Source organism: Cricetulus griseus, chromosome 4 (assembly GCF_003668045.3).
Source record: "Cricetulus griseus strain 17A/GY chromosome 4, alternate assembly CriGri-PICRH-1.0, whole genome shotgun sequence".
Classification (NCBI taxonomy): Eukaryota; Metazoa; Chordata; class Mammalia; order Rodentia; family Cricetidae; genus Cricetulus; species Cricetulus griseus.
Genome location: NC_048597.1, coordinates 166,058,067 through 166,085,611, shown reverse-complemented (window position 1 = coordinate 166,085,611; position 27,545 = coordinate 166,058,067). Strand labels below are relative to the sequence as shown.

The window sequence follows — 27,545 nt, the reverse complement described above, 5'->3', positions numbered from 1 at the left end:
AATTAAATTTTTCTTGGGCTTAAGGGTATTTGGAATTTTTATCTGAGCTTAAGTAAAATCTTATTTATTAATGAGCCATTTCTACTCACGAGGTACTTGATTAAATCTTTTCTCTTTAATAGTCTCTTAGTATGTAGCCCAAGCTAGTCTCTTAATTCATCCAGGCTCAGCCTTCCTAGAGGGATCCCAGTCTTCTCATCTGGGATCGTGTGTGTGTGTGTGTGTGTGTGTGTGTGTGTGTGTGTGTGTGTGTGTTATCATGACTGACTCTAAAGTCTTTTTAAGGGTACTATAATTTTCCATCATGTGAGTAAACCTACTACAATTTAACTTAGCCACACAACTTTTTAAAAAAATATTTGTATTTTGTGTTGGGGATGGTATCCCAGGCCTCATGCCAGTTAGGCAAATGTTGTGTCACAGAGCTATACCCCTGCCTCAGACAACTCTCAGCAAACATTAGTAGTTCTCTCTTTGTTTTTCTGTTGATAAAAATAAATATATGAATCTTGTCATCTTTTTTCCTTTTAAAATTCACTTAACTGAGGTAATTTGTATACAAGTAAGTATATATTTAACTTCATCTTTCAATGGATTTTGACAAAATTGAAGACCTATACGTTCCTCTCCCTTAACCTGAGCTCATATGAAAAGATGGGCATGGCTGCATGAGCCTATGATCCCAGCATTTTGGGGGAGGAGATAAGTACATCCCAAGAGCCTGCTAACCAACCATACCAGCCACAGTGGGGGTTCTTCTTTAATAAGAGACGGCGCTTCAAGGTGATAAAAAACAGGAAAGTACCTGAAGCTGTCTGGGGTACTCTTCTGCCTCCACTTGTGTGTTCATCGGTGCATGCAACACACATATAACATATACTCATGCACACACAAGCACACACAAACACATCACTTGATAAAAATCAGTGCTGTTGTCATACCTGTAAGTACTAGAGGAATAGAAATGTTTTTTATTGGCTAGCTAAATGCTTTCTTTTTAAATCACTTGTAATAGGCATTAGGATATTATTAGCCCAGGTACTAACAAATGATTTTTACAAGTTATTTATTGCTTGTTTTCTGTGTTGTTATTGTTGGTAGGTTTTTTTTTTTTTTTTTTTGAGACAGGTTTCTCTGTGTTGAGTTGGCTGTCCTGGAACTTGCTTGCTCTGTTGGCTGGCGTTGAATTCACAGAGATATACCTGCCTCTGCTTCTGCCTCAGGAGTCCTGGGATTAAGTGTGTACACCACCACTGCCTGGATTGTTTTGTATTTTTTACATTGTTATTTTAAAACAGTTTTTTAGATATTTATTTCATGTGTGAGTGTTTGCCTGAATGTGTATATGTGTACCACCTGCATGCCTGGTGCCCACAGAGGTCAGAAGAAGGTGTTGGATCCTTGAAACTGTAGTTGCAGATAGTTGTGAACTGCCATGTGGGCCCTCTGCAAGAGCAACAAGTGCTCTTAACCACTGAGCCAACTCTCCAGCCCGTCTTTAGTCTTGAAATGTTTTATTTTTTATTTTACATGTATGTGCATTTTTGCCTGTATGCATATCTGTACACCATGTGAGTGCAGTGCCCAAGGAGGGTAAAGAGGGTGTCAGATCCAGAGGGAACTGGAGTCTTGGATAGTTATGAGCACTGTATGCGTCCTAGCAATTGAAGCTGGGTCCTCTGGAAGAGCAGGCAGTATTCTTAGCCGATGAGCCATCTCTCCAGCCCCTCTCCTTTTTTTTTTTTTTTTTTTTTTTTTTTTTTTTTTTTTTACATTTTTAAAGGGTCATAGAAAGGAAAGTAAAAAAAAGATTATTCTTTGTGTTTATAAAAATAATCTTTGTAAATAAAACAAAGAATAAATCTGTGCCACAGACATATTTGGCCTATGAAGCTTGCTTGTTTACTGTCATCTATTTGGCCCTATAGAAAAGAGTGGCTGATTCTTAATTTAGAGCAGGAAATAATCTGTATTTAAGATGAGTTTCACCATTGCAGATACCTTAAACAAGAGAAAATGACAGTGACTGTTAGATAACTTGTCATCTTTTTTATCCTTTCTTAACATCCATGGGACTAGTCTCTGCTCTCCAGCGATCTACAGGTCTTTGTATAGCTTTAGTCTCTGTTTGAAAAATGCCGGTACACACCAAAGGTAGATAATGAATTTTTTAAAGTAATAAAATATCCTTTTAGGTTTGGTTTTGTAATACATTAATTGCATATTGTGTTTTAAAGATATATCTTGTTTTAGAACTCACACTACCACATTTGAATTGTATATGTACAAATTAGTTTTATTTGGACCTGTATCTTTTGCAGGATGACTGTCTTCTGAAAGTGTGGTACCCTATGACTGGTTGGAAGTCTTCAATCATACCTCAGGATCACCATGAAGTGAAAAGGAGACAGGCATCTACTCAGTTTTCCTTTGTTTACTTGGCACATCCTCGAGCAGTGACAGGGTTCTCATGGCGTAAAACAAGCAAGTATATGCCCAGGTTGGATACATGTTTCATAAAACATTATTTTGTAACCTTACATGTTTATAAAAATAATGAAAATGGAATCTTCATTGTACTGGTATGTAGCGATTAACACAATTGACTGAAATGAAGCTGTTTGAATTCAGTTTCTACTGCAGTCATTAGCCCTGTGAGCTTGTGAATAGATTTCTTCAGTTCTCTTTCAGTTTCTCTCTTTGTTGAATGAAGGTAGTAATAATACCATTTCAGCAAGCAATGAGACAGATGGGCTTGTGTACATAAAGTGTTTAGTATAGGCCTTAGCACATATTAATTGCTCAGACAACTTGAACTGGTATTGTGAGTAGTAATGTTAGTAGTAGAATATTCTAAAATGGGTGGTTTTGCTAGTAAATAGGAAAGTACACATTGAAGAAAAGTAACAAACTGTTAATAATGTAATAACATAGTAGTAAGAATATAATCTACAGTGAATAAACTAGCTAGGTTGTGCCTTTTGGATGCTAGGGTTACCCATAGGACTTTCTCAAAGCATTTTACAAAGGAGTTTTGTTGACATAAATAATCCATTTTCCATAATGTTAATATTGCGTGCATGTATATTTGTGTGTGTGTATTTAGTGCCATGCTGACTAGATCTGGGACATATGTGGCAGAAGTATTATTGTTTTTAATTAGTCATTTCTTTATAACTATGAGGGGTCAGTTCTGAAACTTCCCAAATATATTAAAATCTGCCTTTTGGGTTCTGGGAATGAAAACTGGGTTTGTGGAAGAGCAGCAAGTGCTCTTAGCCACTAAGCCATTTTTTCAGTACCAAGATTATTTATTTTTGTTTTATGTGTGTATGTGTTTACCTAAATGTATGCTTGTACACCACATTCCTCCTTGTCTATGTCTAATGCCAGCAGAAGGCATTGGATCCCCTGGAGCTGGGGTTACTGATAGTTGTGAGCTGCCATGTGGGTAATGGGATTGAACTCTGGTCCTCTTTAACCAGAAGCAAGTACTCTTTAACCACCGAGTCATCTTTCCAGCTCCATAAGCAATTTTTATAAAGAAAAAATAATTTTTGCCGGCTATAGCTTAGTTGGTAGAGCATTTGCTTGTTGTGAACAAGGCCCTGGATCCAGCCCATTGACTCTCAAGCCCCCATGATGAACAAACAGAAACAGACATTCAGACAGACACACAAATAACACACACACACACACACACACACACACACACACACACACACACACACACACACACACGAGACAGGGAGAGAGAGAGACAGAGACAGAGAGATAAAAGAGGAATGGAGGGGAGAGGAAGAGGATTTCTTTGTTCTTCTATAATAAGTAGTTAATGTATTCAAGCTGCTTGATGTTACTAGGTTTTTAACCTCCTTTAACTTAATGACATTGATTTACAATTTGTAATGATATCCTTCTGCACTTACATTATGAAAATGCTTAATATTTTTGCCTATTTACAACTCTTTGGATTCTCAGGATGTCAGAGAATACAGTGCTATCAATTAAATAATTATATTTAATGATTTTATTATGATCACCCTCCATCTGAGAGCATTAGGTTTCCTTCTGTTTGTTTAGAAGATGCTAATGCTCCCTGGAGCCTGTTTTTTATCAGCACATGTACAGTCAAGCAGAAATTTCTACAGCTATTGTCAAAAGACCATGTCTCAGTTCTTATGGTATCTCGAGGAAAGGTTTCAAGCCCTTGGATGAATTACTTTTTCCATATAGTGTCTTATATTAATGCCATCTTAATACATGAAGAGCCAGTATTAATAGTTTTTAGTCCATGGATGACATCGATACTCATAGCATTATGTGTTTCTCTTTGCTATTAGGGGTTCTGTCTGTAATGTCTTACTGACTTCATGCCATGATGGTGTGTGTCGGCTCTGGGCAGAAACACTGTTACCGGAAGACTGTCTTTTGGGTGAGCAGATTTGTGAGACCACTACCTCCAGCATCACCAGCAACCTTTCTCATGCTGGAAAACACAAAGACAGAATCCAGCATGCCCTTGAGGTATTATATTATGTAAAGCATAAATGGATTTGAAGATTTGTTTTGCTGGATATGTTGTACATGAACATGTGGTGAAGTTAATAGCAAATTTTTACTTTATGCTTGTGAAATTACTTAATGTGTGCTAAATACAGATAGTGATGATTTTAGGCATATAGTCTAGATAAGTAACATAAATTTGATGTTTTCATTTTGTAGGTCAAATGCCAAAATCTGTAGGAGTACTTAGCTTTAACTAATAAAATATGTAAAAGTCCTTGAAATTAGTTGTAAATGTTTCATTTTTATTTCATTTTGTTTCTTAAGAATAAAGATAATTATTCATTAAGATGTTAGGTAGAGCCTGGCGTTGGTACTGCACACCTTTAATCCCAGCACTCGGAGAGGCCTGCAGATCTCTGTGAGTTCGAGGCCAACCTGGTCTACAGAGCAAGTTCCAGGACAGGCTCTAAAACAATACAGAGAAACCCTGTCTCGAAAAACAAAAAACAATAAATAAATAAATAAATTATTAAAAAAATGATGTTAGGCAGAGCAGAGCAGCTCTGTGTTGTAGAGCTGGGTTTGGTGTTGTATGCCTATGGTTCTGCCACCTGAGAGACAGGATTGAGAATTTAAGGCTCAGTCCAAAAAGCAAACAAAAACAACAGTATAACAAGAACAAAAAGCAACCAACAAAAAATTTGTTAAGAGACTGAGAATGTGGTACACATCTGTAATTGTAGCACTCAGGAGAAATTCAAGGTCATTCTTAGCTACATAGGGAGTTCAGGGTCATCCTGTGCTATATAAAACTGTCTCAAAAACAAGCAACTGTTAGGTACAGGTGAACTCTCATCATTGCTATATAGTGGCCATGATTAAATATTTTGAAAGTGAAATAATTTTTCCACTTTTAAAATACAGTGCAAGCAGTCTGGATAGATGGTTCAGCCATTAAGAACATGTGTTCTTGCAGAAAACCCAGGTTAGATTCCGAGCACCCACATAGTGGCTCATAACCATCTATAACCCCAGTTCCAGGGGATCTCTTCTGACCTCTGTGCATAAGACACTCAAATGGTGCACAAATATACATATGAGCAAAACACTCATATACATAAAACAAATTACACACACACACACACACACACACACACACACACACACACACCCATACATACTGTGGTATACATACCTGTAATCCTAGCACTCGGGAGGTGGAAGCAAGATCAAGTCAAGGAGTTTAAAGTTAGTCTTAGCTGCACAGCAAGTTGGAAGTCAGCCTGGGCCACATGAGACTCTGTCTCAGAATAGAATAGAAATCAAAGCAAAATAAGATAAAAAGCAAAATCTTTTTAGGAAATTTCTTATAATATTGTATTAACTAATGTGTATAAAACGATTAAGGAATAAAATGAGGCATACTTAGTATTCAAAGTTATTAGACATTTTATATAGTAAATATGCCTAGATGACTAAGAAAGACACCCTTATTATAAATATTTATTTACTTATTTTATGTGTATGAGTGTTTTGCTTGCATGTAGGTAAGTGCAGCACATGAATGTATGGTACCCTTGTGGAGAATCAGAAGAGGAGACCTCAGATCTGCTGAAACTGGAGTCAGATGATTGTGAACCACCATGTGGATGCTGGGAATTGGACCTGGATCCTCTGGAAAAGCAGCCAGTGCTCTTTTTTGTTTTTTGAGACAGGGTTTCTCTGTGGCTTTGGAGGCTGTCCTGGAACTTCCTCTGTAGACCAGGCTGGCCTTGAATTCACAGAGATCCACCTGCCTCTCCCCCCACCCCAAATGCTGGGATTAAAGGCGTGCGCCACCAATGCCCAGCTGCAGCCAGTGCTCTTAACACTCCAGCCATCTCTCCAGCCCAAGATAGGCTTATTCTTAAACTATGCTAAGAAAAGGGAGGAAAGATAATGGAATTTGTAATCCAATTTTTATAGTCATGTGTATATGTATAAATTTCTTTATATGATTATGTGTTATGCACTTACATAGTTTAATGGCTGCATGGCCAAAGTGACTTTGATGGATGTTTTGTCAAGTAGAAATATTCAGAACATGGTGCTCTTGAGTGTTATGTGAAGCAAGTAGGTTCTAGTGATTATGCTTAAGGTCTATGATTGGGAGCTAGTCATACATTTTTTAAAATGGGCCAAAACTTGAATGGATTAAAAGCAAGTCAGAATATTTCAAGTCTATTTGTTTTTATATAGAAATTTACTGGGACAAAGTACTGAAATATTAACTAGATGCTTACTATTTTTGTATATTAATATAATATGTTTCATCTTCAAGTTATATATAAGCATCTGATAGCTGTCTTTGTGTCCACTATGATGCCTCATACATTCCTTTTTATTAAAACATGGCATGGCAGTGATGTGACAAGCTTTACCATCTTTTAACAATGTTATCAGTAATATCTAAATATTTTTTAAAAGAAAAGGGTTAATTTTAGGTGTGCCATGGAGGGTTTTTATTGTGTAGTACATGTTAAATCCTGTATGTCAGGGCTCAGGAGATAATTCAGTGGTTGAATTTGCCTAGCATACTGTACTTTGTGATATCATCTATGAAACTCTCACTGCTAGGTTTGTATAACTCTATACTTTTAAACTGCATGTTTTATTCCTAGAAGAAAAATAAATAGTATTATGTCTTTGTTGAATGTTAAATATCTATTGAATAATTTAACAGGCAATTTGGGCCAGAAGGTTTAAGAAATCAGCAACTCCATAGCAGGGAGACAGCAGAGAACATACACTGAAATGATAATGTTTTGTGAAAGAAAAAGGATAATGGTTGGAAAACTGGAAAGGAGAATCAGCTACATTATTTTAGTAGAAAGGAATTGGCAGCACACTGTTGCTTACTTCCTGACTATGAGAACAAAGGAAGAGAACAGAAAGTTTTATAAAGTGTGGCATTTGGGGGTAGGGTAAGTTAAAGACTAAGAAGTGGGGTCATGATATGAAGAAGTTAGGCCAAGAATGACTGTGGCCCCATATCCAAAATCATACATGTGAGCAGGCATGCCATGAAGATTTGTGCCCTTATAGTTGCACCTTAATTTAAATCCCACATGCCAAGCAAGGGCTTGGGAGATAAATAGCTCAGTGCTGGACCACTGTCCCAGAAGTGTAATGCTCTGGTCTCTGTCTTCAGCAGGTAGTGGGCATAGCCCAACCCTTCAATAAGGGCATTTCTGTCTGCTGTTCCTATTCTGTTTTGTGTCCTGTTTTCCTCTTTGTTGGGGATAATACATTTTTAGTTTAGGTCAATATCTAATTCTAAGTGCATTTTGGGAGGCATTGTTCTTCCTAGTAAGGAGATTCAGGTAATTTATTTTTGTTGTTCTGAGTAGTAACTCTCGTTTCAGTATGGGATACTCTAAAGCATCCCCCTCCCCCCACATACACATCACCCATGCCACAAAAACACTCAGTCTTTGTTAACCTATGGGATACCCTAAAGCACCTCCCACACACCTCACCCATGCCACAAAAAACTCAGGAGCCTTTGTTCATAGTTTATAGATATGAGTAAGCACTTTTGAGCAATTACTTTTTGCCTTAAGCTGTAAACATTTTAAAGAATTGTGGAGAATATATCCAAAATTGCTCTACCATAATTAAGAAAGTACATCTTAAAATCATCAGTTCCACAGGGGCCAGTCTTAAAATTCTGAGGAATGGAAAGACTTCTTTGGTTAGCATTTGTTAGACCTTTCAGAGTTGGGTTTAGGGCATTATTTTTCTGTTGTAGACAATACACCATCTGAAGAACTTACGGAAGGGGCAGAGGAGGTCTTCTGTTCTTGTAACTCACACTGAGCTGATGCCTGACAAGACTGCAACCCATGAAGTCCAGAGACACATTTCTCACCATGCCAATGCACTGTGTCATTTTCACATTGCAGCAAGCATCAATCCTGCCACAGGTAAAGCCTAAGAAGAGTTTTTTTTTTTTAATAAATATATTGAAATAAGGTAAATACATTGAAAAAATGGTGTTTCTTTTGTTTTTATGTTGCTCTTTAAAATACTTGTTAAAGTGGGAATATAATAAAAGGTAGTCTTTCTTCATAAAAACTATGTGGTTTTTATAGTGTAATTTTGTAAATATTTTTGAACATCTTTGTCTACAAGGGTTCTATTAGAGCTTTACTTGAGCCTGGGAACACAAATGGTGGTAGCTTAGGTAATTAGCATACTCTCTTAATAGTTCAACTGTTCTTGTAGCTCTTCTTTATAACCTTATCTAAATAGCTTATACCTCAGTGTAGCTGATTTTCTGCTTATGTGGACTTTCTTGGCCCATGCTTAGGTAGAAAGATACTTTTCTTTAGCCTTGGTATTTTTATTTTTTAGTATGTTCTCTTATCTGGGCTAAGAATTAATAGAAGTAGGTTATATAGTGGCAAAAGTATATTTTAAAGCTTTTATTTAAGGGCATTATGTTTTCTTTTGATCTAAAAATATATAGAAAGGCTGTAAATTTCTTACTGTGCTGCAGTCCTACTTTATCAGCTGGAGGTTTGTTGCTTCAGGGTAAAAGGGTTTCATCCTTTTCTTTTTTTAATTCATTTATTTATTTTACAGCCCAGCTTGAGCCCCCCTCCATCCTACCCTCCCAGTCCCTCTCCTCCATTCACCCTCCCTTACCCTTTAATTCCTATCTCTTCCATCTCCATTTAGGAAAGGGCAGGTCTCCTATGAGTATCAATAAAACATGGCATATCAAGTTGCAGTAAGACATCTCCCCATGTACTAAGGCTGGGCAAGGTGAACCAGTATGAGAAGTAGGGTTACAAAAGCCAGTAAAGGAATCAGAGATAACCCCTGTTCCCACTGTTAGGAGTCCCTCAAGAGGACCAAGCTACACAACTGTAACATATATGCAGAGTGCCTAGGTCATTCCCATGCAGACTCCCTGGTTGTCTCTGCCAGCCCCTGTCAGCCCAGGCTAGTTGATTGTATGCGTTTTCCTGGGGTGTCCTTGACCCTTCTGGCTCCTACATTCCTTTCTCTTCCTCTTCCACTAGATTCCCAAACTCCCGCCTAATGTTTGGCTGTGGGTCTCTGCATCTGCTTCCATCAGTTGAGATATGCCTCTCTGATGACAATTGGGTCAGGCACCAATCTGGTCACAGATGGATAGTTAAGGCTACTTATCTACTATTGCTAGGAGTCTAAGCTGGGGTCCTCCCCATAGACTGCTGGGAGATTCCCCTGTTCTAGGGTTCTGCCTGACCCCAAATGCACCCCCAGCAGTCTCCCTCAACTCCCTCCAACCTGTTTGCTCATGTTCCCATCCCCATCTGTTCTCAGTTCACTCATGAAATCTCTTCTGTTTTCCCTTCCCAGGGAGATCTTCATGTCTCCCCCATGAACTCTCCTTGTTACCTAGTTAGTTTCTTTGAGTCTGTGGAATATTAGTATAGTTATCAAAAGGGTTTCATCTTTAAATGCTTGCTGTTAAATATTCATTGAGTGTAACGATGATACTCAGTGAATACAGGTCCTAAAATCTTATCTTTAACAGTGAATACAAATGTGTGCTACCTAGTGACATTAAAGTGTGACTGTTTTGAATTGAGGCTTGTACTGTACACATTGGATTTTCTAAGACAGTATTAAAAAAGAATGCAAAATTACTTGCTAATAATTTTATTTCAGATTGATTACTTGTTGAAATTACATTTTCTGTATTTTGGGAGAAATAGAATATTTTACTAATGTTAAATTTACCTATTTCTTTTAAACTTACATTAGTTACTAAGTTTTTTTTGATTAAAAATATTTCTTTTCGCTGGGCATTGGTGGAGCACACCTTTAATCCCAGCACTTGGGAGACAGAGGTAGGTGGATCTCTGTGAGTTCGAGACCAGCCTGGTCTATAAGAGCTAGTTCCAGGATGGCCTCCAAAGCCACAGAGAAACCCTGTCTCAAAAAAATAAAACTAAAAAAAATTTTTTTTCATACAATATAATCTGATCATTGTTTCTCTTCCTTCACCTCTGAGGTCTTTCTCACCTCCCAACATGCCAGGTTCCCAGAGTTGGAAGTGTGGTGGGAAGAGGAGCTCCTGGGAGTAGGTTACAGTAATGCAAAGAATAATCTGGAGAGAGGAATGAAAGAACTAGGGGGACCTCTGGTCTGAACCAAGAGTTGGAGTCTCTAGTGAATGGAGTTGAGGTGGGAGGAGGAAGGCCTGCAAGCAGGTTGTTACCAGGCTGAGGGTGGTAACGGAGGGATTGTTTTGGAGGACAAGGGAGTACAGTGAAAATCACTTACCTGAGTCCAGGTTAGATGTGGCTACTGCACATATCATGGAATTTTTTCCTTAGGTACTTCAAGTGTCTCCTTAAGAGTAAGGAAAGTCTAGCCATCTGACACGGTGGGTGGATGAAAGACCCAAGCTAACATGGGGTTATTAGCTCATTAAACAACTATAATAAAGCCTCGTGCAGTTTGCATCAAAAAAAAAAAAAAAGAGTAAGGAAAGTCAATGGCATAATCACTGTATCATCATCATGCCTAAGACACGCTTATGTCATTCCATAGTGTTTTACATCCATTTGAACTTCTTCAGTTATCTCATGTGTCTTATAATCCACCCCTTTTTCTCAAAACTAGAATTCAATTAAGGGTGATGTATTGCTATATTTGGTTTTGAAATTAGTACTGTAATTTAATTTCATGTAAGAATATGTCATTAGTTCTTAATATTTACAGTCACCATTAAATTCAGTTCATGTTGTTACAAGTCCAGGTAGAATCATGCTGACTTTTTTAGCATCTTCTCTGGGTAAGCATATGCTTAATCATGGTAAGCACTTGCTGTATTTTTAAAGAAATTGGAGCATTGTATTGAAAATTTAATCTTTATTGTTTCCACAGATATTCCAAATGTCTTGGTTGGCACTGCATTTAATATCGATGATGTCAATGGGGGATTTGTAGTTCACTGGTTAAATAACAAGGAATTTCATTTTACATCATCTGCTGAAATATTTATGCACCAATTACGGAAACTTTCTGAGAAACAGTTAGAACATGAAAGTGATGATGCCAACAGAGAAGATGAAGAGGGCTCACAGGAGGAAAGAGAGAGGGGTTTACATATGAGATTAGACCATGGTTTGTATTCCTTGTTTAAGTTTTTTTTCCCCACTAAAAATAACAACTTTTTGTGGTACCTCTTTAAGTTTGAATTCTTTCTTTTTCGTTTTTAGTACTGGTTATCTTTCAATCAGGCAAAGTGCTTGTTCTTGGACAGGTTAACTAACTCTAGCTGATGTTTTGTTTTGTTTATGAAGTAGACTTAAACCCAGGACCTCATGCAGTTTAAGAAAGTTCTCTATGAACTACTCCCTCAGCCATCTTGATTTTATTTTGAGACACAGCATCCCTAAATTACCAGACTGGCCCAGAGCTTGAATTCCTCCTGTCTCAGCCTCTTTAGTAGATTGGGTTATAAACTTGTACCTTCATTCCAGGCAAATTTTCTCTGTATTTATAGTTTTTTATATTTCCTGGACTAATGTAGTACTCTAGAAACCACGTTGTTTTATGGGAAGTATGTTTTGCTAATTTTAATAATGAAAATGTGATGAAATTTTCATTTATCTAAAGTAATTATAGTAATTTCAATTCAGAAAATACTTTTTCTGACCACAGATTGCAAAGGTAGTTTATAGTTTCCCAAGGAATTTTAATAGTATTATTTAGTATATATTCTGACAAATATATTTTCTGATTTAGAATTATCTCTGGATAGAGAATCTGAGGCAGGTACCGGGTCATCAGAACATGAAGATGGAGAGAGAGAGGGAAGTCCTAGAACCCACCCAGGACACAGCATTGCAGTGCCACTGCCTACAGTGCTGCTTGATCGGAAGATTGAAACGCTGCTGACAGAGTGGAATAAGAACCCTGACATGCTGTTCACCATTCACCCTGTAGATGGGACCTTTCTAGTGTGGCATGTCAAGTACTTGGATGAATATAACCCTGGAATATTTAGACAAGTCCAGGTATATTTAGTTGATGAAAACGTATTTTTAAAATAACAAGATGCATAGACTTCACAGATTTTTCAGAGTTACTAAAAAATTAATTTTGATAAACAACTGAGAAAATACATATTCTTATTTTCAAAGAGGATTAGTACTATGCATTTTACACATTTAGTTAATTCAAAGAAATGAATTTTTTCTTTTTTTTGGAAACACTGAGTATTTGACTGTTCATGCTTTTTAGAATTATAGTATTTTTAGTACCACTAAGGAAACTACTTTGAAAATAGGAGGTTTCAAGTTTTTGTTTGTTTGTTTATAAGAGACAGTTTCGTAGTTGCGGATGACCTTTGGTTCTTTATCCTCCTTCCTCTACCTCCCAAGTGCTGGCATTGTAGACATGTGCTGATCTCCAGTTTTATAAGCCAGATGAAGCTACTTTTATGTGTTATCTTTCTTAGCTTTATTATAATTTAAATACATGATGTGGTTATTTTGATAAATAATCTATAAGCAATATATTTGAAAATTTATTTTTTTATCTTGTATTAGGCTATGAATAGTGATCTAATACATAAGCAGAAGAAAGGAATTAAACTACACAAAGGTTAAACATGACTTTAATTGCTAGGAAGCTGGGATTTGGCATTTTGATAATAAAAGTGTGTTTGGAAAAGTATTTTTGAGAGAAAGCAAGCTCCTTAAAATGAATCACGTTTGTGTTTTTCAGGTTTCTTTTTCCTCTCGGATTCCTGTTGCATTTCCCTCTGGGGATGCAAACTCTCTTAGTAAAAATATCATGATGTATGCCTGTGTAAATGCTACAAAAGATTCATACCATACCTCATCACACCAAGAGCTGATGTCTGTAGATAGTTCTCATGGATCACAGCCACACTCCAGATTACACAGTACAGACATGAACATTTTAGCACCCACAGTAATGATGGTCTCTAAACACATAGATGGGTCTTTGAATCAGTGGGCAGTTACTTTTGCTGACAAGTCAGCCTTTACCACTGTTCTGACTGTATCCCACAAATTCAGATACTGTGGTCACCGATTTCACCTCAATGACTTGGCGTGCCATTCGGTTTTACCACTGTTGCTGACATCTTCCCATCATAATGCTCTGTTGACTCCTGAATCAGACTGTCAGTGGGACTCAGACAGTAAAGTAAATAGATTAATAGATCCTGTAAAACACACAAAAGAGTCATTGAAACAGCCTCTCAGAAATGCAGCAACTCGTACATTTCATGACCCAAATGCAATCTACAGTGAACTTATTCTGTGGCGTGTAGACCCCATAGGACCTTTGTCATACACTGGAGGAGTATCAGAATTGGCTCGAATTAACTCTTTACATACCTCAGCCTTCTCTAATGTGGCTTGGCTTCCAACTCTTATTCCTAGTTATTGTCTTGGTAAGTGTTTATTTAATGGTAAAATGAATAAAATTTAAATTAGTATTTGTTATGAAGAAAATCTTTTTTTCTTTATTTTTTTTGAGATATCATATCTTACGTTATATAGACCATGTTGGCCTTAGACATTGAGATCCTGCTGCCAGGCATGTGCTGATATATACCACCATGCCTGGTTCACAAAATGATTTATATTTGTCATAGCTAAGTTTTAAAATTATTTTATGTGTATGAGTGTTTTGCTTACATGTGTGTCTGTGCATCATGTGACTACCTGGTGCCATGAGACCCGGGACTGGAGTTGCAGACAGTTGTGAGCCACCATGTTGGTGGTGGGAATCAAACCAGTCCTCCGGAATAGCCAGTGCTCCTAACTGCTGAAACATTTCTCCAGCCCCCAGTTATTTTTTAATAGGTTGTCAGAATATTAGTACAGACTTATCTTTAGAATTTTAGAGTTTTCTTTTTATATTTATTTCTACTGAATTTTTGTTAACATGCTTATATCCATAAATTGTATCTATTTAATTATGATTCTGGATGGTTGTTATACCTAGAAAGAAAAGTGTAATTGTTTGTTTCTTATACTTTAGTCAATATTAAAAATAAATCACACATTGTAACCCAAAGACTTTATTTTCTTTTCTCAGGTACATACTGCAATTCTGCAAGTGCTTGCTTTGTTGCATCCGATGGCAAAAATCTGAGGCTCTATCAAGCTGTGGTAGATGCAAGAAAATTATTAGATGAACTGTCAGACCCAGAGGCCTCAGTAAGAATTTTCAGATCTTTTTCTAAGCTGATAAATTCTCTTTTTATTTTGTCTAAAACCATAGTTTGTGGTGCACGCCTTTAATTCCAACACTCAAGAGGCAGAGGCAGGAAGATCTCTGAGTTCAAGGCCAGCCTGATCTACAGAGTGAGTTCCAGAACAGCCAGGACTACACAGAGAAACCCTGTCTCTAAAAACAAACAAACAAAAACTAAAAACCATTGCTTATCTGTTAGCATTTGGGGAGTGAGAATATGTTTTTGTCTGTATGGTAGACAGACAAACATAGACACACGTTTTTTTCCTTTATTTGTGTTCTAAGGTCTACAAATTAAAACTTAAATGAATATGCTGCCCCCCACTACATTTAACATATAAAGAAACAAATATATTTTCCTAAAATAATTGATTTCCAGTTTCACTTTTTAAAAAAGAGATTTTTAGAAGCAAAGTTTTTTTTTTTTTTTGGTTTTTCTTTTTTTTTTTTTGGTTTTCGAGACAGCAAAAATGTGTATTTATGTGTGTTTGTGTGTTTCATTCAGTGTGTGTGTGTGTGTGTGTGTGTGTGTGTGTGTGTGCAGGTGAGCATAGAGGGTGTCAGATGCCCTGGAGCTGAAGTTAAAGACAGTTGTGAGCCATCCAGTATGGGTATTGGGAACCAAATTTGGATCCTCTGGAAGAGCAACAAGTGCTCTTAACTGTTGAGCCATCTGTCCAGCCCTAGTCTGGGTATCTAAATCTTGCTTTACTCAAAAAAGGTCTTAAGGCATTTTTACCTGCTTAATATTAGAAAATTTGAATATTTCCAAACCCACCTTACTTAAAAATATTCTGTGGTTAGAATATATTATTTCTCAATGGTGGAAATGTCTCATTCTAGTAGTTATATAGGAGACTAGAAGTCATCTATTTTACTTAATATTTAGATTTGAACATTGAATTTTCCACTTACTGATAAAGACATATCTCTTTATAAAATGTCTGTTCTAAAATGTTTCCAATGTTGCATACCAAAAACTGGGCTGAGGAGATATCTCAGTGAGTAAAAACACTAGCCCTGTAAACCTGACAGCCCAAGTTAGACCCCAGATTCAATGGAAAGGCGTATGTGGAGGTTCAGATCTAGACTCCTAGAGTGTCTGTGGTAAGATAGGAGGCAGACAGGAGAATCAGCTAGAAGCTTGCTTACACACCACACAGCAAAAACAGAGACCTTGCTTCAAAAGCAAAGTGGAAGGAGAGAGCTTACTTCTTCCAAATTGCCCTCTCATCCATATATACACTGCAATATAATTCTGGAACCTCCCCCACAAATAAATAAATAAACAAACAAACAAACAAACAATAAAGTGAGTAGTAAGTAAATTTCGGGCACCAGATGCTGTTTTTGAGTGTCTGTACCTTCTAATGTGAAGAGGACTCAGAATGGTTATAATGTTTGCCTTTAGGAGTATTTTAATGTCACTGAAAAGGAAAAATTATTAATAGCTAGATGTGTGAAGGCACTTGGCCAGTGGAGGCAGGAGGATCAGGAGATCAGGTAGATCCTTGGTTATGTAGAGAGTTCTGGGGCAATCTTGCCATAAGTCAACAGGCCTTAGGTTTTTTGGGAGGATCCTTCCTTGCTTGTCCTAGCTCACATACGTTATTCATTTAATCTTTCCAACAACCCTAACAGGAAGGTCACAATATCATTCACACTTTAGAGCTTAGGAGACTGAGGTGTTGGATGGCCCCCTTTCCTCTAGAATCCCTTTCCAGACCTCTATAAGTGTTTAGGGACCATCTACATTTCTTGGCTCTTGACTTTTTTCCATCTTGGAAGTCTGTCAGTCTGAGTTGTCCCTTGCCCCTCCCCCCACACCTCCTTCTCGAAATCTGCCTCTTCTACCTCCCTCAGTGAAGACCTACAGATTACAGTAGCCTGCGTGAATAATCGGGGGTGCTCTCCCCATCTTGCATTTTGAAGCTGGTTTCAACTACAGAAGTCTCCCTGTAATAATGGCTATGCAGAGAGGAATTATGAAGTGGGTATCCTCGAGAGAGCTGTTAGCCTGATTATCACAGGAGACTAATGCTCTGTTAAAATGGGGTTGTGAAAAGTAACTGAAGTACTTTTAGATTTAAAAAATTTAAGCTGACAAAAAAAATTAAGCTGACAAAAAAAATTAGTCTAGGCTATGACACAGATCTCTCATAGTCTAGACTAACCATGGACTACTGCTCCTTTTGCTTCTATTCCACTGAGGTGCTGGAATTATAAGCATGTGTCTCTACACCTTGCTTATGCTAAATACTTAAGAAAAGTTTCATTATGTGAAAATAACTGGTTTATAAAAAGCACATTTTTGGCTCTTCTTAATTTTTTTCTTTTCACTGAAAGTAGATTTTAAAATAAAATATATTCTGGTTATGTTTTCTCCTTTCCCGACTCCTCCCAGACCTTTGGCACCCCACTGTCCACCAAACCCACATGCTCCTTTCTCTTATTAGGGTACAAACAGGCTCCTAGCAAGTAGTAATAAAGTAAAATGAGATAAAGTAAGAACAAACAAATCAGAATAGGACAAAACAAACAGAAGAAAAAGAGCCAAAGAAAAAACACAAGAAACACATAGATGCAGGGACACACATTCACACAGAAATCCCATTACAACAAGACTGGAAGCCATAGTGTATGTGTAGAGGGTCTGTAAGGTTAAAAAAATCCCTGAGATAAAGAGCCTCCAGAAATATTACTGAGTTTGTTTTATGTTGTCCATCTGCTGCTGAGCCATCTCTCCAGCCCCAGGTGTATGTAAACTTCAACTTTTTATTTTTGGTTTTTCGAAACAGGGTTTCTGTGTAACAGCTATGGCTGCCCTGAAACTAGCTCTGTAGATCAGGCTGGCCTCGAACTCACAGAAATTTGCCTGCCTCTGTCTCCTGATTTCTGGGATTAAAGGCATGTGCCACCATCACCTGGCTTAAACTTAAACTTTATATGATATATTTAATTTTCTGCAAAAAAGAATGAATCTATAAATTTTAATTTTGCTTTCAAGATAATTAAGGCATTATTAGATCCTGTGTTTAAGTTTTTACATTTTATTATATTTTTATTATGGATTTTGCATGAATTTTTATTTGAAAATACCACATTAATTAAAATATAACTTATCTTGATCGTGTGTGTGTGTGTGTGTGTGTGTGTGTGTGTGTGTGTGTGTGTGTGTGTGTGTATTTATTCTTGAAGGTCTGTGCTTCATCCATTTCAACTTAATTTTGGTGCTATCCTGCACTGTAAAATAAATTTGCTGGTTAAGTGAAGTTATTTCTACTATGAAGTGAATTCCTTGGTTGTAGGTGAAGTTGAGTGGTATTCTTTACTGGTAAACTCCTTAGGTATGGTGTTGGTAGAGAGTTGTGAGAAGGGAAGACAAACCCTCAGCTGGAATTTGTATCTGTTCTTGTGAGAGTCTTGGCTACATGTTGGAAATACCAGAGGAGCTTATAGAATGACTCATAATCAGATTGTCCCCTAGGCCAGCAGATCAGTCTCTGTGTGGGACCTAAGCACCAGTGTGCAGCCAAGACTGAGAATCGTCAATCAAGGCAACATCGTGCGAGCATGCGTGTGTGGCTGAGAATGAAACTCAGAGCTCTGTGCTTGTTTGGTTAGCATTCCACCATTGTGATATACCTCAGCCCTTGACTGGAACTCACTATGCAGCCCAGGTTGCCCTTGAACTGATCCTCCTACCTCAGCATCCTGAGTGATGGAATTAGAGGCTCACTCCATTATGCCCTGCGTCTTAGTTAGAGTTCCTCTTGTGGACCAAAAGCAACTTGGGAAGGCAAGCATTTATTTCATTTTACAGGTCTTAGGTCAACATTTCATCACTGAGGGAAGTCAGGACAGGAGTTTAAGACAGGAACCTGGAGGCAGAAAGTGAAATAGAGCCATGGAGTGATGCTGCTTACCGGTTTAGTCCTGATGGCTTGCTCAGCCTACCTTTGTTATATAACCCAGGCCCACCTGCCTAATCAAGAAAATACCATACAGATTTGCCTGAAGGTCAATCTGATGGAGTCATTATTTCAATTAAGGCTCCCCTTTCCAAATAATTCTGCTTGTGTCAAGTTGACAAAAATCTATAGCAGCCACAGTTCTTAAACTTTTGTATATGCATGAATCTAGAGATACTGTTGAAGTGTAGATGCACAGTACACTTTAAAAAGTACTGTCTTGTTGCAGTTGGCCTGATGATGCACTTTGAATAGCCATCTTTTTTTTTTTTTTTGTGCTAAAGAAATCCTGGCACTTTAGCTTCATAGATTGTAGGCCACAGCTGAGCCCAGATTTCAGTGAATAACCCAGCAGCATGTCAAAACTATCTGTATGTGTCTGAGCTCTCTCTCTCTCTCTCTCTCTCTCTCTCTCTCTCTCTCTCTCTCTCTCTTTCCCTCTCTCTTACACACACACACACACACACACACACACACACACACACACACACACAAACAAACACAAACACAGAAACTCTTGGTGAATGTACTCATCAATAAGTTCAGCCCTACTTAACCACTTATTTTATTCTATTGATTTAATCTCATAATCTATCCCAATATATGTGCCTTAGGTTTTTATTGATATGAAGAGGCACCATGACCATGGAAACTCATAAATGCAAACATTTAATTGAGGTGCTCTATTAAGTTCCAGAGGTTCAGTCCATTGTCATCATGGCAGGGAGCATGGCAGCATGCAGGCACACATGGTGCTGGAGCTGAGAGTCCTAAATCTTGACTTAGAGGCAATAGAAAGTCAACTGACTGTCACACTGAGTGAATCTTGAGAAAAAGACCTCAAAGCCCACCCCCACAGTGACATATTTCCTCCAACAAGGCCACACTTCCTAATATTGCTACTCCCTTTGGGGGTCATTTTCTTTCAAACCACTGAAACATGTTTTTTGGAATTCTACTGATACAAATTGGAAAGATCCCACAAGTCTAGTTTAGATGCTCTTTGCTCTTAGAGCTGACCTTAGGCTAAGCTGGGAGGGATCTAAACTTTATTATGGCAGGGAAAGACATTGGAGGTGGGTGCTGAGGCATTTAGTTAAGTTATTGAAAGGTTTTTATTTAAAACAGATGGCTTCTTGGTGTGGGTTTTGGGGAGACTCCTCCCAGTATGAAGTTTGGGAAGTTTTAAGAAATCCAGAAGTTAGCTTCATGTTTTAATTCAAGCATTGCCATCTCAAAAGACAGTGTCCACTTGTCAGCCGTGATTCCTATATTACATTTGGAGAGTTGTACTTTCAAATGGCACTAATATGCCACCCACTCAGACATTTGTCTCAATGAAGATATTGAAATAGCTAGATGCTTTGAAGTTACAGTACTTGTGTAAATATCAGTTCTTCTAACCTCTTAACTTTAAAAACAGAAACAAGAATGGAAAGTTGATGTATTTTTTTGAATATATTGTTATTGTCAGTCAGTGATTTTGGGGTGGGGTTTTAGTGTCTGTGTTGCTATCTCATATTGACAGAGTGGTAATTTTGTTGATCATTGACATTTTTCATTTGTTGTTTACAGAAACTTATTGGAGAAGTGTTTAACATTGTGAGCCAACAGTCTACTGCTCGACCAGGCTGCATTATTGAACTTGATGCAATAACTGACCAAGTAAAAACATGCTTTCAAATTGGTGATGCTATGTGTTCTTTGATCCTCTTCATTCCACAGTGTGTATATATATATATATATGTATATATATATATATGTATATGTATATGTATATGTATATGTATATGTATATATATATATATATTTATACATATTTTAGTTTTAGAATAATTCTTAATTGGTAAAACATCTAATGTCTAGTGACTCCCAAAGTGTGTGTATGTGAGATAGAGAGACTACTAATGGTTTAGGAGTTCCTGCCCTCTCACTGACTTTTATCTGTGTCTTTACTTCTTATTTGAAGGAAGTTTGATTCAGTCAGGAAGAGTATAACCCAGTGTCCACGTCACAAGAGCAGATATCCTGCAATGGTGCAGAGGCTTCAGCTCTGGTTTCTTCCATGTTAGCTTCCATTCAGCTCAGTAGGGAACACTCAGCATTTATTTTTATGAGATCCATTAAAATGAAGATGAAAATAGCCTCAGCATGTACATTTGCTTTCTATTCACGACCCTTTGTGTAGTCAGGCTTCCTATCCAGCTCCTATCTGGGAGAAGAGGAGAAACCTTTTCCCCGAGGAGTGGTAAATTTAGTCCATTTATTGTTGTAATGTTTATTCCTTTAGGGTCATGTTCCTGGACTGAGAGAGAGCATAGCCATTTAAACAAAAAGGAGTACTTTGAGGAAGTAACCATATCTTTAAAACAAAACAAAATGAAAAATAAGACAAGTTTAGAGTTACTCATAATTTTTCCACAGTGCTCGCATTCTTAAGGGAAATGAAGGTATTTCTGCTTATGTGAAGAAATTACCACACCAGCTTTTGGTAGCAGAAATGGGGCTGCCAGACTCAAGTTACTAATGAGGCCTCCTAGAAAATTGCAATTTTTCTGTTCTTAGGCTGCATTATTGTGGGTTTTTTTGTTTTGTTTTTTGTTTTTCGAGACAGGGTTTCTCTGTGTAACTTTGGAGCCTCTGGAGACCAGACTGGCCTCGAACTCACAGAGATCTGCCTGCCTCTGCTTCCTAGTGTTGGTTTAAAGGAGTGCACCACCAATGCTCGGCTGCATTATTGTGGTTTTAAATCAACCCATTATTTCCTTTTTCTACTCCAGAAAGATCTAGAAGAGTGCCTTCCCTAACTTGGGCCCCTTTGCTCTCTTCACTATGGGATATTGGTGTGGTCCACTCTGACCTAGTATTCTCTTGACTTTACATTTACACCAGATTTGTTTCCCAACTGCTTCTGATTTTCAGTAACACAGGGTGGTAAAGTCTAACCACCAACAAGTGAATGGTTTGTAAATCTCAGAGTTTAAAACTCATTGCAGGTTTTTCCAGTATGTTCTCTGATCTTTCGCTTGTGTCTGTCTTTCCCTCCATCCACTTTTCCCCCTTCCTCCCTCCTCTTATCTATCAGTTCCCTCCTCCCGGATTCAATCCTCTTGTTCCTCCCTCACCTCCCCTGTTTGTTCTTTTGTGTTTTTTTTAATAATTTATTTATTCTTATTTTATACACATTGGTGCCTTGCCTACATGTATGTCCGTGTGACAGTGTCAGATCTTAGAGTCATAGACAGTTGTCAGCAGCCATGTGGGTGCTATGTCAGATCTTAGAGTCATAGACAGTTGTCAGCAGCCATGTGGGTGCTGGGAAGTGAACCGGTGTCCTCTGAAAGAGCAGTCAGTGCTCTTAACCGATGAGCCATCTCTCCAGCCCTCTTTTGTTTGTTTTTGAGGCAGCTGACTGTGCGGCTGGCTTGGACCTCACCACTACCTCAGCCTCCTGAATGCTGGGCTTACAGACTTGCATTACCATGCCTGTGTTCTTTGAGTTCTGTACCCATGAAGGCCTTACCCTTCTTCCTTTGTTCTTTTTCCCTTGGGAAGATGACCTTATGTTATAAAGAGATTTTACACTTTTATACCCAGAGAGACATAAAAATGCTCTGATCTTGGATACAATTTTTATTGCTTAATCTAATATTATAGTCCTATTATGTCATTCTGTGTAAGGAGATTGATTTCCCTGAATTTTAAGATTACACTCTGTTCATTCAGTGCCAAGCTAATCAAAGCTACTTTCTGCAAAGTTGCCATCCAGTGGTCTCAACACTCTTCCACTGTATTTCCTTGCTTGAATCTAGCATTTTCCTTGAATTTCAGTTCCCCAGGTGGTTCTAGTTAACTGTTTGTGATTGCTTCTGTTCTCTATGTGGTCTGGAAACATGGCCATGCATCGTATCACCAGTGGTGCGTCTCACAGGCCCTCTATTGACCCTCTGTAAGTTCATGTAAATGTATTCCACAAAGGTTGTCATCTACTCTAAACCAGTTCTCACAGTCCCTACTAAACCGTCTACAGGGGTGCTTTGAGAATCTTTCTCAGGTTTTGGTGTTTGTTGGTGGAGCTCTCAGACTTGGAAAATGTGCTCACAGACCTGTTAGTCTAGTGAGCCCAGCCCTCTTCACCTCTTCTGTCAGGGCCACAAGTGCTTCAGGTCATTTAACTTCATCTGCATTTCTTCAGTATTTTATGAAGGTTTATTCTTCCTATCTTTTAATTATGTGTAGGTGTGTGTATCTGATTCTGGGTAGGTACATGTGTCAGTGCCCAAGAAGACCAAAGGTTTTGATCCCCTGGAGCTGGAGTCTCAGTTGTGAGCCCTGTGAAGCTAACTGAAGCTTTCTGAGGCAGCTCTCTAGCCCCAGTGTTTTTCTTTGCTCGAGACACAAGCCTGATACTCTGTTTTTCGATTAGCTGTGCTATCTTTGATAGTACTTTATTTTATTAACTCAAGAAAGTCTTAGCAGTTTTTCCCTGCTTTTTTTTTCTAGTTAGATTAAGAATAGACATTATATTGAGGTTTGTTTTTTTGTTTGTTTGTTTATTAGTGTGGGGAGGTAGGGAATGGGAGATAAAGAATTTCAAAGATGAAAATCTCTTTCACTTATCTCATTTGTAGTGTGGCTCAAATACACAGTTACTGCACGTGTTTCAAGAAGACTTTATTATTGGATATAAACCACATAAAGATGATACGGAGAAAAAGAAAAAGGAAACAGAAATATTTTTTCAGCCATCACAAGGTATGTTTTTTGTTTGTTTGTTTTTGAGGGGAGGTGGGCCTGTTTTTTAGTTGATGAACTGGACTGACTCACTGCCATTCTAAAATTGCCTAAAATAAACAGTGAAATCTCATCTGGGGGCAAAAACTGAGTTGCTTATTTTAATCGTCATGTATGGGGATTTTCAGGTGGTCACTCTAGCTCTGGGCGTGTATAGCTGTCAATTGGCAGAGCCGCTTGTGTGGCAGGGGCTGGGCAGGTGGCAGGTTGGTTAAGAGCACCTGCTGCTCTTCCAGAGGACCCACCATTGGTTCCCAGCAGCACCACCTTTGTAAAAAGAAAATAGTATATATATATATATATATGATCTTTAGAAAACAAGCAGAATAATGTTTAGTTTCACTTTAACTTAGCATCAACTATTTCTTTTAGAATTATGATTTTGTATTTATAGCAGTTACACTGTATTAAAATGAAAAGGCATGCCCTGCTCTAAGAATTCATTCTCTGTATTGAATTGTACACATTCAATTCAAACTGTACACATTGTAAACCACTCTAGTTTACAAAGGGTTTCCAAATACTTACTCCCCTTTCTTGTATTTCTAATGCCTGTCAATTTAGGAAAAGAATTACTTTTTTTGTGAATGATTCTTTAAAGTTTTTGTCTTTTGTGTGTAAAGTTTCTCTTTGCTTTTTCTCCCTATTTTATAACTATTTTCTTAAAAACTTCACTTGCATATTTTTCTCATCCATACCTCTTGCTTATTTTTGTATTTTCCAACTTTTTTAAAAAATAAAAACTACTTTCTTTTATGTATGTGTGTGTTTTGCCTGTATGTATGTCTGTGTACCAAGTATGTGTCTAGTGCCTCTGGAAGTGAGACAAGAGTGTTGGATCCCCAGAGACTGGAGTTAAGGGTAGTGGTGAACTGCCATGTGAGTGCTATAACTGAACCGGGCTCTTCTGGAAAAGCAAGCAGCTGTCTTAGCTAGGGTTTTTGGTAGATGAAACACCATGACCAAAGGGGTTTATTCTGCTTACACTTCCACATCACAGTTGATTACCAAAGGAAATCAGGACAGGAACTCCAGCCAGGCAGGAACCTGGAGGTGTAGGACCTGATACAGAGGCCACAGAGGGGTGCTGCTTACTGGCTTGCCCCTCATGGCTTGCTTAGCGTGCTTTCTTATAGGACCCAGGACCACCTGCCCAGGGATGGAACCACCAACCATGGGCTGGGCCCTCCCCCATCAGTCACTGATTAAGAAAATGCCCAACTGCTGGATTTTGTGGTGACCTCTTTTCAGTTGAGCCTCCCTTCTCTCTGATGACTTCAGCTTGTGTCAAGTTGCCATAGAACTATCCAGCATAGCAGCCAGAGCTCTTAACCACTGAGCCATCTCAACAGTCCTCTACCTGCATTTCTAAAGGTGGTATTTTTGCTTACATTATCAAGCTAGTGAAATAAAAATCTTCAGAATCATAAGTAGTTTATGTGCTGATTGCCTAAAATACTGGTATTTTTGTTTGTGTTTTAATTTGAATCCATATACAAACTAGGTTCATATATTTTTGTGCATGTGCATATGTGTGCATGTATACACACACACACACACACACACACACACACACACAGAGGACTAAATTCAGGTACTCATACTGAGATGACAAGCACTTACCAACTGAGCCACCTCCCCCTGCCCAAAACCTTTAATTTTAAAAGAAAGTTTGTACTGTTCAATGTAGATCTCATTTTTCACTTACAAAGAATGCATCTGTTAACAGGAAAAATGTACCCACCATGAAATTCCTATATGTTTCTCTGTGCATTTACCTCTACCTCCCTCTCAACTACTTGCAAATTTTTAAAAATGTTAATTTTGTGTAAGAAAAGCGGTATAACAGGATAAAAATGTTTTGTTCTTTTATTTATTGAATTTATTGTTTATTGTGTGTATGTGTGTGCATGGGCCTGTGTGCCATGGTGTACATGTGTAGCTCAGAGGATACTTGGGCTCTGATGGTTAAACTCAGATCTTCAGGCTTGCAGCAAGCCCTGACCCATTGCATTGACCCTCATGTTTAATTTTTAATGCCTGATGGATGGGCCATCTTTGGATTCCTTTTGTGTTGGCCTTTATATGTTCATTAAATTTAAATTTTACTTACTGTTGTGTATATAGGAGAGCGTGGTGTGAGTTTGTAGGTGTGCATGTGAAAGAAGGTAACTTTTTGGAGTTAGTTCTGTCCTTCCACCTTTTCATGGGTCCTGGGAATTGAACTCAGGAAGCCAGGCTTGTGTGACTAGCTCCTTTACCCATTGAACCACGTCACTGACCTCTATGTGTACATTTGACAGAGCCCAATTGGTTTTGATAGCTCTGTAACTTTTGATATAAAATTATATTAAAAATCATCCTTAAAATGAATTCTTCCTGTAGGAGTCTGTTTTCTTATGCATTTCAATAGTCTAGTACCGTAGACTGTATAAATGATAAAGAAGAGAGATTTAGCCAGGTGTTGGTGGCACATGCCTTTAATCCCAGCACTAGGGAGGCAGAGGCAGGTGGATCTCTGTGAGTTCGAGGCCAGCCTGGTCTCCAGAGCGAGTGCCAGGATAGGCTCCAAAGCTACACAGAGAAAACCTATCTCGAGAAAAAAAAAAAAGAAAAAGAAAAAAAAAAAGAGATATTTTAGCTGCGATTTCTGGTCCAAGGTTGAAAGGCTGTATCTGATGGTAGCAGAGTCCTGGGGCAGCTCAGGATGTCACATAGGAAGAGATAGGGATTCTTTCCCTCTCTTAGAAAGCCACAGTATGCAACCTGTGGCTCCACCCTGATGTCATTATCCCATCCTACTGCCTTCTAAAGGCCCCACCTCTGGCTCCTACAACCAGATTATGTTTCTCCCTTTTTAATACCTTAATATAGTGGGAAATTAAGCCAGTGAGAGGTTTAGAAAGGACAAATCATATTCAAGTTGCTTTCTTTCCAACTTCTGTGCATATCAAGAGGTACTTTTTTAATCTTTATAAATGTTTTTCTAATACTACAGAAAGGTTAATTTAGTTATTCTTTCCCCCTTTGAACAATAGGATATCGCCCACCACCGTTTTCAGAAAAATTCTTTTTAGTAGTCATTGAGAAGGACAGCAATAATAACTCTGTTCTCCATATGTGGCACCTTCATCTTAAATCTGTGCAAGCATGCTTAGGTGAGTAAATATGTCACTATTTTACACAGAGATGTGTAAAATAAAGACATTTTATAGTAAATACTTCAGATTGGTTAATTCTTTAAAATGAAGCAGTGATCTATAAATTGAGTTGATGAATGAGAATAGGAACCTCTTCCAAGCTTTATTTGCTTAACTATTATTATTATTATTGTTGTTGTTTTGAGATGGGGGTCTCATGATAGAGCCCAAGCTGTTATAAGCCCAGTCCAGGATCCTCAATCTCCTGAATGTTAGGTTTGGAAGAAACATGCAACCACGTTCAACTTCTGGAACAGACTGACCCTAAAAATAGTACAGTTTGTGGGCACATTAGACACACTGGAAATAAAAATAAGAAAGGTTGACCAAGTTATTTTTAGTTAACATTTATGGAGTACTTGCTGCTTGTTTGTGGATGCCATGTCTTTAAGTCAGCTCTGCTGGAAGAATTAGTGTGGCACATTTTCCTAGAGTCACATTGCTTTCTGATACGCTATGCAGGAGCATAGCAATTTGAGAAACCGTTTCTGTTTAGCAAAATATGATTGGACACCTGGTTAACATTAAGAAATGCAATAGTTTGTATGATAAGTTATTCCACACATGCTTTACTATACACGTTTAGATTAATTATGAAGCATAAAAGATTAAATATTTTAGGGGGTCTAGTGCTATATTTGGCACTCAGTATCTTTTAGCTAGGCAATGACCTTATCAATGAGCTATATTCCTTCCAAGACCAGTTTTCTTTTTGTTCTTTGTTTTTTGAGGCACACTCTCATTATGTAGCCTAGGCTAGTCATGAGCTCACTCTGTAGACTATATTGGG

General features: G+C 38.0%; 1 protein-coding gene across 6 annotated transcripts in view; it reads left to right on the top strand.

The window, feature by feature from the left end:
• The window catches only part of Dmxl2 (Dmx like 2), a 120,123-nt gene that overhangs the window by 38,491 nt on the left and 54,087 nt on the right, over positions 1 to 27,545 (top strand). For 5 of the 6 annotated variants that reach the window (XM_035444394.1, XM_035444393.1, XM_035444391.1 and 2 more), the window contains exons 7-16: positions 2,322 to 2,500; positions 4,344 to 4,527; positions 8,300 to 8,474; positions 11,437 to 11,676; positions 12,301 to 12,572; positions 13,285 to 13,981; positions 14,632 to 14,753; positions 20,337 to 20,426; positions 23,393 to 23,516; positions 26,594 to 26,713. In XM_035444394.1, coding sequence (XP_035300285.1) covers positions 2,322 to 2,500; positions 4,344 to 4,527; positions 8,300 to 8,474; positions 11,437 to 11,676; positions 12,301 to 12,572; positions 13,285 to 13,981; positions 14,632 to 14,753; positions 20,337 to 20,426; positions 23,393 to 23,516; positions 26,594 to 26,713 — 2,203 coding nt within the window. The remainder of the gene's footprint in view (positions 1 to 2,321; positions 2,501 to 4,343; positions 4,528 to 8,299; positions 8,475 to 11,436; positions 11,677 to 12,300; positions 12,573 to 13,284; positions 13,982 to 14,631; positions 14,754 to 20,336; positions 20,427 to 23,392; positions 23,517 to 26,593; positions 26,714 to 27,545) is intronic. The other variant, XM_035444392.1, reaches the window with a different exon arrangement.